The following is a 12813-nucleotide window of genomic DNA, read 5'->3' as shown; positions in this document are numbered from 1 at the left end:
TGCGCCCGCTGTGAAACCCAGCTCGATGCGGGGAGCCACTGCACCTGCAGCCCTAGAGCCGGCCGGGTTGAGAGCGCGGCGATGACCCAGCCAGGGGCCGGGGCGTTCCTTTCCCACTGACCTGCCCGTGGGCGCCCGGGCTCTGCTGACCTGCTGGCAGACGCCCTCCGCTTTGCGTCTTTCCCTTTTCAACCCGGGGCCGGGCTCTCCTGAGCACGTTGTTTGCATTTCGCCTTGCGGAGGGGAGCGCGGAGGCCTGGCCTCCCTCCAGCCGCCGAGGGGCGGACAATCGGGGCTTGTGTCCGCATGAATGCTACATTGAGAGGTGCGGGGTAAGCCCAGGGACCTTTAAGAAGGGCTCTCAGGCTGGGTCTCCTCGGCAGAGCCGCGGGGACGCACCATGCCACGGCTGAGACAGCTGCTGCTCCCTTCCTTCGCCCTCCTGCTGTGCCTGGGGCCTCTGTCCAGCCCCGGGCAGCCCCGGACTCCGGAGGTGAGGCTCAGGGCTTTTCCACTCCCCTCGCTACGGTCTGGGGGCTCGTGGCCGCAGCAGGAGACGTGACACCCGGGGGGCTGGGCCCTGTTTGCCACCTCCAGACTGCAGCGGCCCCTCGCTCTCCCAGCTCCCCCCGCAGAACTGGGGAGAGGACCCAGGTGTCCCAGCTCCCAGCACTAACCACTAGACCCCGCTCCCCTCACAGAGTGGTCGCAGCTGAGTCTGCCCCGCTGCTTCCCTCTAACCACAGGGATCCCATCTCCTCGCCAGCCAACAGCTGCGGGTCCAGTGGGGCTGGGTCGCCGGGGTGGCCTGTCTCTAGGCTGAAAGGTCTTCCGGTCTGTCTGGCACCCAGTGCAGCACAAAGCTAACCCTGCTCAACCCCTCCGGAGCTCCGGCACTGCTCCTGGGCCTGTGGAGCACGGGCAGAGAGAAACCCGCAAACCACGCTGCTCTACCGGGGTGTAGGGCTGTGCCGCTCGCCCGCTGACCCCAGTGGCGCTACGGACGCTGGAGCCCGGCTGGGGTCTGGCCTCACGGACTCCAGGGAGGGAGAAAACTTGTTCCCCTGGCCTCTGAGGACACGACAAGGAGCAAGGGGCTTAAACTGCAGCGAGGGACGTTTAGGTTGGACATTAGGAAAAACATCCTGCCTGTCAGGGGGGCCAAACACTGGGATCCATTGCCCGGGGAGGTTGTGGAATCCCCATCTCCGGAGACATTGAAGAGCAGGTTAGAGAAATGTCTAGCAGGGATGGGCTAGACAGTGCTGGGTCCTGCCATGGGGGCAGGGGACTGGACTCCATGACTCTCGAGGTCCCTTCCAGTCCTAGTGCTCTAGGATTCTATGATTCCAATGGCGTTAAGGGCGATGGAGTTGGGCTGGGGTCTGGCCCCACTGACTCCAGTGGCCCTATGGGCGATGGAGCCGGGCTGGGGTCTGACTCCAGTGGCGGTGTGGGCGATGGAGCCGGGCTGGGGTCTGACTCCAGTGGCCCTATGGGCGATGGAGCCGGGTTGGGGTCTGGCCCCACTGACTCCAGTGGCCCTATGGGCGATGGAGCCGGGTTGGGGTCTGACTCCAGTGGCCCTATGGGTGATGGAGACGGGTTGGGGTCTGAGTCCAGTGGCGGTGTGGGCGATGGAGCCGGGCTGGGGTCTGACTCCAGTGGCGGTGTGGGCGATGGAGCCGGGCTGGGGTCTGACTCCAGTGGCGGTGTGGGCGATGGAGCCGGGCTGGGGTCTGATTCCAGTGGCGGTGTGGGCAATGGAGCCGGGCTGGGGTCTGACTCCAGTGGCGGTGTGGGCGATGGAGCCGGGCTGGGGTCTGACTCCAGTGGCGGTGTGGGCGATGGAGCCGGGCTGGGGTCTGACTCCAGTGGCCCTATGGGCGATGGAGCCGGGCTGGGGTCTGACTCCAGTGGCGGTGTGGGCGATGGAGCCGGGCTGGGGTCTGACTCCAGTGGCCCTATGGGCGATGGAGCCGGGCTGGGGTCTGACTCCAGTGGCGGTGTGGGCGATGGAGCCGGGCTGGGGTCTGACTCCAGTGGCCCTATGGGCGATGGAGCCGGGCTGGGGTCTGACTCCAGTGGCGGTGTGGGCGATGGAGCCGGGCTGGGTCTGGCCCCTGTGACACTACGGGCAGAGGCGCTGGATCTCCACTGTAACGGAGCGGGGCTCCCAGGAGACAGGGTCCCCTCCGCAGTGGGCTCCAGGCACAGGCAGGGCCGGGGCAGGGGAGGATGAGGACTGGGCGGGTTGGGAGCCGCTAGGAAAGGGGGATCCGCGCGGGAAGGGCCGTCTCCTAGGGACACGGGGGTCTAGGCGGCTCTGGCCCGGCCCCCCCATGAGCCACAGGCCGGGGGAGGGGCCGCAGGGCAGACATCCCGCTTGTGTCCCCAGCTCAGCATGCGCAGCTTCTCGGTGCGCTCCACCATCGTGTCCCGCTACGCCACCACCTGCGTCCGGGCCGTCCTGAGCAACGCGCATGCCGGGCCCAAGGAGGCCGTCTTCGACCTGGACCTGCCCGCGGCCGCCTTCATCTCCAACTTCAGCATGTGCGAGCGGGCCGGGCCTGCGCCGGGACCTGGGGGAGCACGGGGGGACCGGGGGGGCCCAGAGCCAGCGAGATTGAAGAGTGTGGGACGCTGGGGGAGGGATGATGGGGACAGGAGAGAGGGGGTGAGGTAGTCACGAAGGGGGGACAGGTGGGATTGTGGGAAGGGAGATGGAGGGGTGTGCAGGTGGGGACAGGTGGGTCGGGGTGCAGACGGGTGGGTGGAGGGCTGGGCGGTGGGTGGAGGGGTGTGCAGGTGGGGACAGGTGGGTGGAGGGATGGGCAGGTGGGTGGAGGGGTGTGCGGGTGGGGACGGGTGGGTGGGTGGGTGGAGGGGTGTGCAGGTGGGGACAGGTGGGTGGAGGGATGGGCAGGTGGGTGGAGGGGTGTGTGGGTGGGGACGTGTGGGTGGAGGGCTGGGCGGTGGATGGAGGGGTGTGCGGGTGGGGATGGGTGGGTAGATGGAGCGGTGTGCGGGTGGGGACGGGTGGGTGGAGGGGGCTGGGCAGTGGGTGGAGGGGTGTGCTGGTGGGGACGGGTGGGTGGGTGGAGGGGTGTGCGGGTGGGGACGGGTGGGTGGGTGGAGGGGTGTGCGGGTGGAGACGGGTGGGTGGGTGGATGAAGGGGTGTGCGGGTGGGGATGGGTGGGTGGGTGGATGAAGGGGTGTGTGGGTGGGGATGGGTGGTGGATGAAGGGGTGTGCGGGTGGGGACGGGGCGGTGGGTGGAGGGGTGTGCGGGTGGGGACGGGGCGGTGGGTGGAGGGGTGTGCGGGTGGGGACGGGTGGGTGGGTGGATGAAGGGGTGTGCGGGTGGGGACGGGGCGGTGGGTGGAGGGGTGTGCGGGTGGGGACGGGGCGGTGGGTGGAGGGGTGTGCGGGTGGGGATGGGTGGGTGGGTGGATGAAGGGGTGTGCGGGTGGGGACGGGGTGGTGGGTGGAGGGGTGTGCGGGTGGGGACGGGGGGGTGGGTGGATGAAGGGGTGTGCGGGTGGGGATGGGTGGGTGGGTGGATGAAGGGGTGTGCGGGTGGGGATGGGTGGGTGGGTGGATGAAGGGGTGTGCGGGTGGGGATGGGCGGTGGATGAAGGGGTGTGCGGGTGGGGATGGGCGGTGGATGAAGGGGTGTGCGGGTGGGGACGGGGCGGTGGGTGGAGGGGTGTGCGGGTGGGGACGGGTGGGTGGGTGGAGGGGTGTGCGGGTGGAGACGGGTGGGTGGGTGGATGAAGGGGTGTGCGGGTGGGGATGGGTGGGTGGGTGGATGAAGGGGTGTGCGGGTGGGGATGGGTGGTGGATGAAGGGGTGTGCGGGTGGAGACGGGTGGGTGGGTGGATGAAGGGGTGTGCGGGTGGGGATGGGTGGGTGGGTGGATGAAGGGGTGTGCGGGTGGGGATGGGCGGTGGATGAAGGGGTGTGCGGGTGGGGATGGGGCGGTGGGTGGATGAAGGGGTGTGCGGGTGGGGATGGGCGGTGGATGAAGGGGTGTGCGGGTGGGGATGGGCGGTGGATGAAGGGGTGTACGGGTGGGGATGGGGCGGTGGGTGGATGAAGGGGTGTGCGGGTGGGGATGGGCGGTGGATGAAGGGGTGTGCGGGTGGGGACGGGGCGGTGGGTGGAGGGGTGTGCGGGTGGGGACGGGTGGTGGATGAAGGGGTGTGTGGGTGGGGATGGGCGGTGGATGAAGGGGTGTGCGGGTGGGGATGGGCGGTGGGTGGAGGGGTGTGCGGGTGGGGACGGGTGGTGGATGAAGGGGTGTGCGGGTGGGGATGGGCGGTGGATGAAGGGGTGTGCGGGTGGGGATGGGCGGTGGATGAAGGGGTGTGCGGGTGGGGATGGGCGGTGGATGAAGGGGTGTGCGGGTGGGGACGGGTGGGTGGGTGGAGGGGTGTGCGGGTGGGGATGGGTGGGTGGGTGGATGAAGGGGTGTGCGGGTGGGGACGGGTGGGTGGGTGGATGAAGGGGTGTGCGGGTGGGGACGGGTGGGTGGGTGGATGAAGGGGTGTGCGGGTGGGGATGGGTGGGTGGGTGGATGAAGGGGTGTGCGGGTGGGGACGGGGCGGTGGGTGAAGGGGTGTGCGGGTGGGGATGGGCGGTGGATGAAGGGGTGTGCGGGTGGGGATGGGGCGGTGGGTGGATGAAGGGGTGTGCGGGTGGGGATGGGCGGTGGATGAAGGGGTGTGCGGGTGGGGACGGGTGGTGGATGAAGGGGTGTGCGGGTGGGGATGGGCGGTGGATGAAGGGGTGTGCGGGTGGGGACGGGGCAGTGGGTGGAAGGGTGTGCGGGTGGGGACGGGGCAGTGGGTGGAAGGGTGTGCGGGTGGGGACGGGGGGGTGGAGGGGGCGTGGGACTGGGGGGTCCCCAGAACCAGCTCTAATCAAGGAGACCCCCCCCACACTGTGTCTGCTCCTTTCAGGGGAGGGGCGCGGGGCCATCTCCCACAGCCCCTCTCTCCTCCACCCTAGAACCATCAACAACCAGCTCTACGTGGCGGAGGTGAAAGAGAAGCAGCAAGCCAAGAAGATGTACGATGAGGCCCGGAGACAGGGCAGGACAGCGGCTCACGTTGGCACGAGGTGAGACCCTGGCACCTAGTGGTTAGAGTGGGGGGGGCGGGTTGGGAGCCAGGACTCCTGGTTCTGGGAGGGCAGTGGGGGCTAGTGGGTAGAGCGTGGGGCCGTGGGGCTGGACCCCAGGTTCCATCCCTGCTCTGGGAGGGGAGTGGGGGCTAGTGGGTAGAGCGTGGGGCTGGGGGCTGGACCCTGGGTTCCATCCCTGCTCTGGGAGGGGAGTGGGGGCTAGTGGGTAGAGCGAGGGGCCGTGGGGCTGGACCCTGGGTTCCATCCCTGCTCTGGGAGGGCAGTGGGGGCTAGTGGGTAGAGCGAGGGGCCGTGGGGCTGGACCCTGGGTTCCATCCCTGCTCTGGGAGGGCAGTGGGGGCTAGTGGGTAGAGCGTGGGGCTGGGGGCTGGACCCCGGGTTCATGGCTGGCGGTGCCCCCAGGGACCGGGAGATGGAGAAGTTCCGGGTCTCTGCCAGCGTGGCGGCCGGCAGCCAGGTGTCCTTCGAGCTGAGCTACGAGGAGCTGCTGCAGCGGCACATGGGGAAGTACCAGCACGCCGTGAGCGTGCGCCCCCAGCAGGTGGTGGAGAACCTCACCGTGGTGGTGAGCATCTCGGAGCGCACCGGCATCGACCACCTCCACGTGCTGCCGCTCCGCACCAGCCGCCTGCTCACCAACGCCGTGCGAGGTACCCGGCCCTCGCCACGGCTGGGCCTTGTTACTCCGGCGTCTCGCCACGGCCGGGCCTTGTTACTCCGGCGTCTCGCCACGGCCGGGCCTTGTTACTCCGGCGTCTCGCCACGGCCGGGCCTTGTTACTCCGGCGTCTCGCCACGGCCGGGCCTTGTTACTCCGGCGTCTCCCCGCGGCCGGGCCTTGTTACTCCGGCGTCTCACCACGGCCGGGCCTTGTTACTCCGGCGTCTCGCCACGGCCGGGCCTTGTTACTCCGGCGTCTCGCCACGGCCGGGCCTTGTTACTCCGGCGTCTCGCCACGGCCGGGCCTTGTTACTCCGGCGTCTCCCCGCGGCCGGGCCTTGTTACTCCGGCGTCTCACCACGGCCGGGCCTTGTTACTCCGGCGTCTCGCCACGGCCGGGCCTTGTTACTCCGGCGTCTCGCCACGGCCGGGCCTTGTTACTCCGGCGTCTCGCCACGGCCGGGCCTTGTTACTCCGGCGTCTCCCCGCGGCCGGGACTTGTTACTCCGGCGTCTCGCCACGGCCGGGCCTTGTTACTCCGGCGTCTCGCCACAGCCGGGCCTTGTTACTCCGGCGTCTCGCCACGGCCGGGCCTTGTTACTCCGGCGTCTCCCCGCGGCCGGGCCTTGTTACTCCGGTGTCTCCCCGCGGCCGGGACTTGTTACTCCGGCGTCTCCCCGCGGCCGGGCCTTGTTACCCGGCATCTCCCAAGAGTTTCCTGTAGGCACCCCCCGGGACACAAGCTGCCCAGTCAGCGTCAGCCGGAGGGGTCTCCGTGGGCATCTGCTCGGCCCGCCTGTGCGTCAGCGCTGGCCCAGCCCTGTTCCTCCTTTCTGGGCCGCCTAGCGGCAGCTGCCAACCCTGGGGTTACCCTCCCGCGGCTGGGCCCAGAGCCCCTGCTCAGCGTTTGGGCCTTGTCCTTGGAGCCCTTCTCTGCGGCGTGAGCCGCCGGCCCGCCGGACGCTTCCGCTCGCAGGCTGGGTCTGAGCCGGCTCTCGCGGCTCTTCGCGGGCCCTCCCCAACCATCGCCGCCCTCCTGCCGTGTGGGGTGCAGGCTGCCAGCGGCGGCCGCCACGCCCGGGCCCCATCGGGGAGAAAGCCCCCTTGACGCCCAGGTGACACCCCCGCGTCCCATGAGCTCTTCAGGCTCCCGTCTACCCTGGCAGCGGGTGCCCCGAGTCGCCGTAGGGCGCTGCCCCAGCTGGTGCCCCGCATGCCCGTCCCCCTGCAGCCAGGCTGCCACGCACGCTGTTCAGTCGGGTCCCTCTGGCTCCGCGCCCCGGCTCCTTCCTTCCGTCCCGCTCCCCGGGCCGCCGATTCCCGGGTTCCTTCCCGGGCGCTGAGAAAGGGGGTGGCAGGAGTCTGCCGGGAGGGCTCTGTCTCGTACCCTGACGGGGGGGCGTCTCTGCAGGGGCTGCCGGCGCGCCGCCCTCCACCAGGGTGGAGAAGGGGAGCCACTGCGCCTGGGTGGTCTTCCGCCCGAGCCCGCAGGAGCAGGCGGCGTTCTCCAGCTCCGGCATCCTGGGGGACTTCGTGGTTCAGTACGACGTGGCCATGCCGGACGTGGCGGGGGACGTGCAGGTAGGGGCGCTGGTGGCCGGGAGGCGGGAGGGGCTGGCGTGGCGTCGCGGGGGTGCCGGCTTGGCTCTGTGCTGGCCGGGTTACGTGGCGGGGGACGTGCAGGTAGGGGCGCTGGTGGCCGGGAGGAGGGAGGGGCTGGCGTGGCGTCGCGGGGGTGCCGGCTTGGCTCTGTGCTGGCCGGGTTACGTGGCGGGGGACGTGCAGGTAGGGGCGCGGTGGCCGGGAGGCGGGAGGGGCTGGCGTGGCGTCGCGGGGGTGCCGGCTTGGCTCTGTGCTGGCCGGGTTACGTGGCGGGGGACGTGCAGGTAGGGGCGCTGGTGGCCGGGAGGCGGGAGGGGCTGGCGTGGCGTCGCGGGGGTGCCGGCTTGGCTCTGTGCTGGCCGGGTTACGTGGTGGGGGATGTGCAGGTAGGGGCGCTGGTGGCCGGGAGGCGGGAGGGGCTGGCGTGGCGTCGCGGGGGTGCCGGCTTGGCTCTGTGCTGGCCGGGTTACGTGGTGGGGGATGTGCAGGTAGGGGCGCTGGTGGCCGGGAGGCGGGAGGGGCTGGCGTGGCGTCGCGGGGGTGCCGGCTTGGCTCTGTGCTGGCCGGGTTACGTGGCGGAGGACGTGCAGGTAGGGGCGCTGGTGGCCGGGAGGGGGGGGGGGCTGGCGTGGCGTCGCGGGGGTGCCGGCTTGGCTCTGTGCTGGCCGGGTTACGTGGCGGAGGACGTGCAGGTAGGGGCGCTGGTGGCCGGGAGGGGGGAGGGGCTGGCGTGGCGTCGCGGGGGTGCCGGCTTGGCTCTGTGCTGGCCGGGTTACGTGGCGGGGGACGTGCAGGTAGGGGCGCTGATGGCCGGGAGGCGGGAGGGGCTGGCGTGGCGTCGCGGGGGTGCCGGCTTGGCTCTGTGCTGGCCGGGTTACGTGGCGGGGGACGTGCAGGTAGGGGCGCTGGTGGCCGGGAGGCGGGAGGGGCTGGCGTGGCGTCGTGGGGGTGCCGGCTTGGCTCTGTGCTGGCCGGGTTACGTGGCGGGGGACGTGCAGGTAGGGGCACTGGTGGCCGGGAGGCGGGAGGGGCTGGCGTGGCATCGCGGGGGTGCCGGCTTGGCTCTGTGCTGGCCGGGTTACGTGGTGGGGGATGTGCAGGTAGGGGCGCTGGTGGCCGGGAGGCGGGAGGGGCTGGCGTGGCGTCGCGGGGGTGCCGGCTTGGCTCTGTGCTGGCCGGGTTACGTGGCGGGGGACGTGCAGGTAGGGGCGCTGGTGGCCGGGAGGAGGGAGGGGCTGGCGTGGCGTCGCGGGGGTGCCGGCTTGGCTCTGTGCTGGCCGGGTTACGTGGCGGGGGACGTGCAGGTAGGGGCGCTGATGGCCGGGAGGCGGGAGGGGCTGGCGTGGCGTCGCGGGGGTGCCGGCTTGGCTCTGTGCTGGCCGGGTTACGTGGCGGAGGACGTGCAGGTAGGGGCGCTGGTGGCCGGGAGGAGGGAGGGGCTGGCGTGGCGTCGCGGGGGTGCCGGCTTGGCTCTGTGCTGGCCGGGTTACGTGGCGGGGGACGTGCAGGTAGGGGCGCTGATGGCCGGGAGGCGGGAGGGGCTGGCGTGGCGTCGCGGGGGTGCCGGCTTGGCTCTGTGCTGGCCGGGTTACGTGGCGGGGGACGTGCAGGTAGGGGCGCTGGTGGCCGGGAGGCGGGAGGGGCTGGCGTGGCGTCGCGGGGGTGCCGGCTTGGCTCTGTGCTGGCCGGGTTACGTGGCGGGGGACGTGCAGGTAGGGGCGCTGGTGGCCGGGAGAAGGGAGGGGCTGGCGTGGCGTCGCGGGGGTGCCGGCTTGGCTCTGTGCTGGCCGGGTTACGTGGCGGGGGACGTGCAGGTAGGGGCGCTGGTGGCCGGGAGGAGGGAGGGGCTGGCGTGGCGTCGCGGGGGTGCCGGCTTGGCTCTGTGCTGGCCGGGTTACGTGGCGGGGGACGTGCAGGTAGGGGCGCTGGTGGCCGGGAGGCGGGAGGGGCTGGCGTGGCGTCGCGGGGGTGCCGGCTTGGCTCTGTGCTGGCCGGGTTACGTGGCGGGGGACGTGCAGGTAGGGGCGCTGGTGGCCGGGAGGAGGGAGGGGCTGGCGTGGCGTCGCGGGGGTGCCGGCTTGGCTCTGTGCTGGCCGGGTTACGTGGCGGGGGACGTGCAGGTAGGGGCGCTGGTGGCCGGGAGGCGGGAGGGGCTGGCGTGGCGTCGCGGGGGTGCCGGCTTGGCTCTGTGCTGGCCGGGTTACGTGGTGGGGGATGTGCAGGTAGGGGCGCTGGTGGCCGGGAGGCGGGAGGGGCTGGCGTGGCGTCGCGGGGGTGCCGGCTTGGCTCTGTGCTGGCCGGGTTACGTGGCGGAGGACGTGCAGGTAGGGGCGCTGATGGCCGGGAGGCGGGAGGGGCTGGCGTGGCGTCGCGGGGGTGCCGGCTTGGCTCTGTGCTGGCTGGGTTACGTGGCGGGGGACGTGCAGGTAGGGGCGCGGTGGCCGGGAGGAGGGAGGGGCTGGCGTGGCGTCGCGGGGGTGCCGGCTTGGCTCTGTGCTGGCCGGGTTACGTGGCGGGGGACGTGCAGGTAGGGGCGCGGTGGCCGGGAGGCGGGAGGGGCTGGCGTGGCGTCGCGGGGGTGCCGGCTTGGCTCTGTGCTGGCCGGGTTACGTGGCGGGGGACGTGCAGGTAGGGGCGCTGGTGGCCGGGAGGCGGGAGGGGCTGGCGTGGCGTCGCGGGGGTGCCGGCTTGGCTCTGTGCTGGCCGGGTTACGTGGCGGGGGACGTGCAGGTAGGGGCGCTGGTGGCCGGGAGAAGGGAGGGGCTGGCGTGGCGTCGCGGGGGTGCCGGCTTGGCTCTGTGCCACGGGTTAGGTGGCGGGGGACGTGCAGGTAGGGGCGCTGGTGGCCGGGAGGCGGGAGGGGCTGGCGTGGCGTCGCGGGGGTGCCGGCTTGGCTCTGTGCTGGCCGGGTTACGTGGCGGGGGACGTGCAGGTAGGGGCGCTGGTGGCCGGGAGAAGGGAGGGGCTGGCGTGGCGTCGCGGGGGTGCCGGCTTGGCTCTGTGCCACGGGTTAGGTGGCGTTCCCGGCGACTCACCCCAGGGGTGTTGGGCCCGACCCCACGATCCCAACCCCTGGCCAGGGTCAAAGGGCAGACGGGGGGGGTCAGTCGGGGCGGGGCTAGGAGGAAGGGGGGGGAGGGGCCCGGGAGCCCTCCCCCCCAGGAATGAGGCTGCCTGCCCTGGGTCGACCCGATGCTCCGTCTGCCGGTGGAGAGTCCCCTCTGGCTGCGGGTGGGCGCAGGGCGGGGGCCCCGACACGCCGGGACAGGCGGATGCCCAGGCAACCCCCCCCACTGTCCCACCCATGGGCTCTCCCGGCCCCCACCCCGCCCAGGGCAGCCCTCCCACCTCACCCCTTTGGCCCTGCGCCCCCCGGCAGATCTACAACGGCTACTTCGCCCACTACTTCGCGCCCCGGGCGCTGCCCCCCGTGCCCAAGGACGTGGTGTTCGTCATCGACGTCAGCGGCTCCATGCACGGCACCAAGATCAGGCAGGTGAGAGGCCGGGGGGCAGGCGGGTGAGGGCAGAGGAGGCGGCTGGGGGGTGGATTTGGAAGCACCCGCCCCTGCGAACAGCAGCTCCCCCAGGCCCGAGGCGGCAGCAGCCATCGTCTAGTTAGATACTGTCCACTCATGCCACGCTGCACCCCCCGCCCCAAGCTGGGCTGGCTTGGGGGGCAGGGAGGGGGCAGGGCCTTGGCTTGGAAGGCAGGGGGGGCAAGGCCCTGCTTTGGGGGGCCCTGGCTTGGGGGACAGGAGGGCAAGGCCCTGCTTTGGGGGGCAGGGGGAGCAGGGCTCTGGTTTCGGGGGTGGCTTCTGGTGCCGGTGCTGCCGCATCTGTTCTCCGCTGTGTCCCTGCTACCCCAGCCCCCCCCCGTGCTCCCGCCAGCTGAGCCCCACGCCTGGCTGGGGGCGGGCAGGGCCGGGGCCTCCCCACGTGTGGCGCAAGCTGTGTGGGGTGCGAGAAGGCCTGGTGGGGGAGCGGGGCTGATCCCGAGCGGGCCCGGGTGTCGGTGGGAAGGGAGTCGCTGTACCGGGGCGGCGCTTGCTGGCCAGTCTTGGTACCCGGAAGGACGGGGGGCAGGTCTCTGGCCTGCGTGAGACCAGGAGGAGCTGGATCGCCGGGGCCTGCGCCACGCGGCCCGGGAGTGGTCGGACTCGGAGGAACGGGAGCGTGGGGCAGAGGGGCCGGGCGGCGTGGGGCAGCTCGCGGGAGAGGCGGCTGAATTTGGCCAGTTGCGGCGGCGGCGAGGAGGCCAGACAAGCCCCCGGAGCATCCGACGTCTCCTTGTGGTGACGGAGAAACGTCAACTCGCAATGTCACAGCCAGCCGGCCCTGTCTGCCCCCTGCTACCGGGGACGGGGAGACTTGTGGGGCCCTCGCAATGTCACAGCCACCCGGCCCTGTCTGCCCCCTGCTACCGGGGACGGGGAGACTTGTGGGGCCCTCGCAATGTCACAGCCAGCCGGCCCTGTCTGCCCCCTGCTACCGGGGACGGGGAGACCTGCGGGGCCCTCGCAATGTCACAGCCAGCCGGCCCTGTCTGCCCCCTGCTACCGGGGACGGGGAGACCTGCGGGGCCCTCGCAATGTCACAGCCACCCGGCCCTGTCTGCCCCCTGCTACCGGGGACGGGGAGACTTGTGGGGCCCTCGCAATGTCACAGCCACCCGGCCCTGTCTGCCCCCTGCTACCGGGGACGGGGAGACTTGTGGGGCCCTCGCAATGTCACAGCCAGCCGGCCCTGTCTGCCCCCTGCTACCGGGGACGGGGAGACTTGTGGGGCCCTCGCAATGTCACAGCCACCCGGCCCTGTCTGCCCCCTGCTACCGGGGACGGGGAGACTTGTGGGGCCCTCGCAATGTCACAGCCACCCGGCCCTGTCTGCCCCCTGCTACCGGGGACGGGGAGACTTGTGGGGCCCTCGCAATGTCACAGCCAGCCGGCCCTGTCTGCCCCCTGCTACCGGGGACGGAGAGACTTGTGGGGCCCTCGCAATGTCACAGCCAGCCGGCCCTGTCTGCCCCCTGCTACCGGGGACGGGGAGACTTGTGGGGCCCTCGCAATGTCACAGCCAGCCGGCCCTGTCTGCCCCCTGCTACCGGGGACGGGGAGACCTGCGGGGCCCTCGCAATGTCACAGCCACCCGGCCCTGTCTGCCCCCTGCTACCGGGGACGGGGAGACTTGTGGGGCCCTCGCAATGTCACAGCCAGCCGGCCCTGTCTGCCCCCTGCTACCGGGGACGGGGAGACTTGTGGGGCCCTCGCAATGTCACAGCCACCCGGCCCTGTCTGCCCCCTGCTACCGGGGACGGGGAGACCTGTGGGGCCCTCGCAATGTCACAGCCAGCCGGCCCTGTCTGCCCCCTGCTACCGGGGACGGGGAGACTTGTGGGGCCCTCG

General features: G+C 71.8%; 1 protein-coding gene across 1 annotated transcript in view; it reads left to right on the top strand.

The window, feature by feature from the left end:
* The first annotated feature begins 260 nt into the window (after nucleotides 1-260).
* Nucleotides 261-12813, top strand: part of ITIH6 (inter-alpha-trypsin inhibitor heavy chain family member 6) — a 50958-nt gene continuing 38405 nt past the window's right edge. Inside the window, exons 1-6 of the mRNA XM_075918466.2 lie at nucleotides 261-493; nucleotides 2399-2553; nucleotides 5014-5124; nucleotides 5551-5798; nucleotides 7219-7388; nucleotides 10789-10905. Coding sequence (XP_075774581.2) covers nucleotides 401-493; nucleotides 2399-2553; nucleotides 5014-5124; nucleotides 5551-5798; nucleotides 7219-7388; nucleotides 10789-10905 — 894 coding nt within the window. The 5' untranslated portion in view covers nucleotides 261-400. The remainder of the gene's footprint in view (nucleotides 494-2398; nucleotides 2554-5013; nucleotides 5125-5550; nucleotides 5799-7218; nucleotides 7389-10788; nucleotides 10906-12813) is intronic.

The sequence above is a fragment of the Pelodiscus sinensis genome, chromosome 18, assembly GCF_052426305.1.
Source record: "Pelodiscus sinensis isolate ZL-2025 chromosome 18, ASM5242630v1, whole genome shotgun sequence".
Classification (NCBI taxonomy): Eukaryota; Metazoa; Chordata; order Testudines; family Trionychidae; genus Pelodiscus; species Pelodiscus sinensis.
This window is presented reverse-complemented; position numbering and strand designations above follow the sequence as displayed.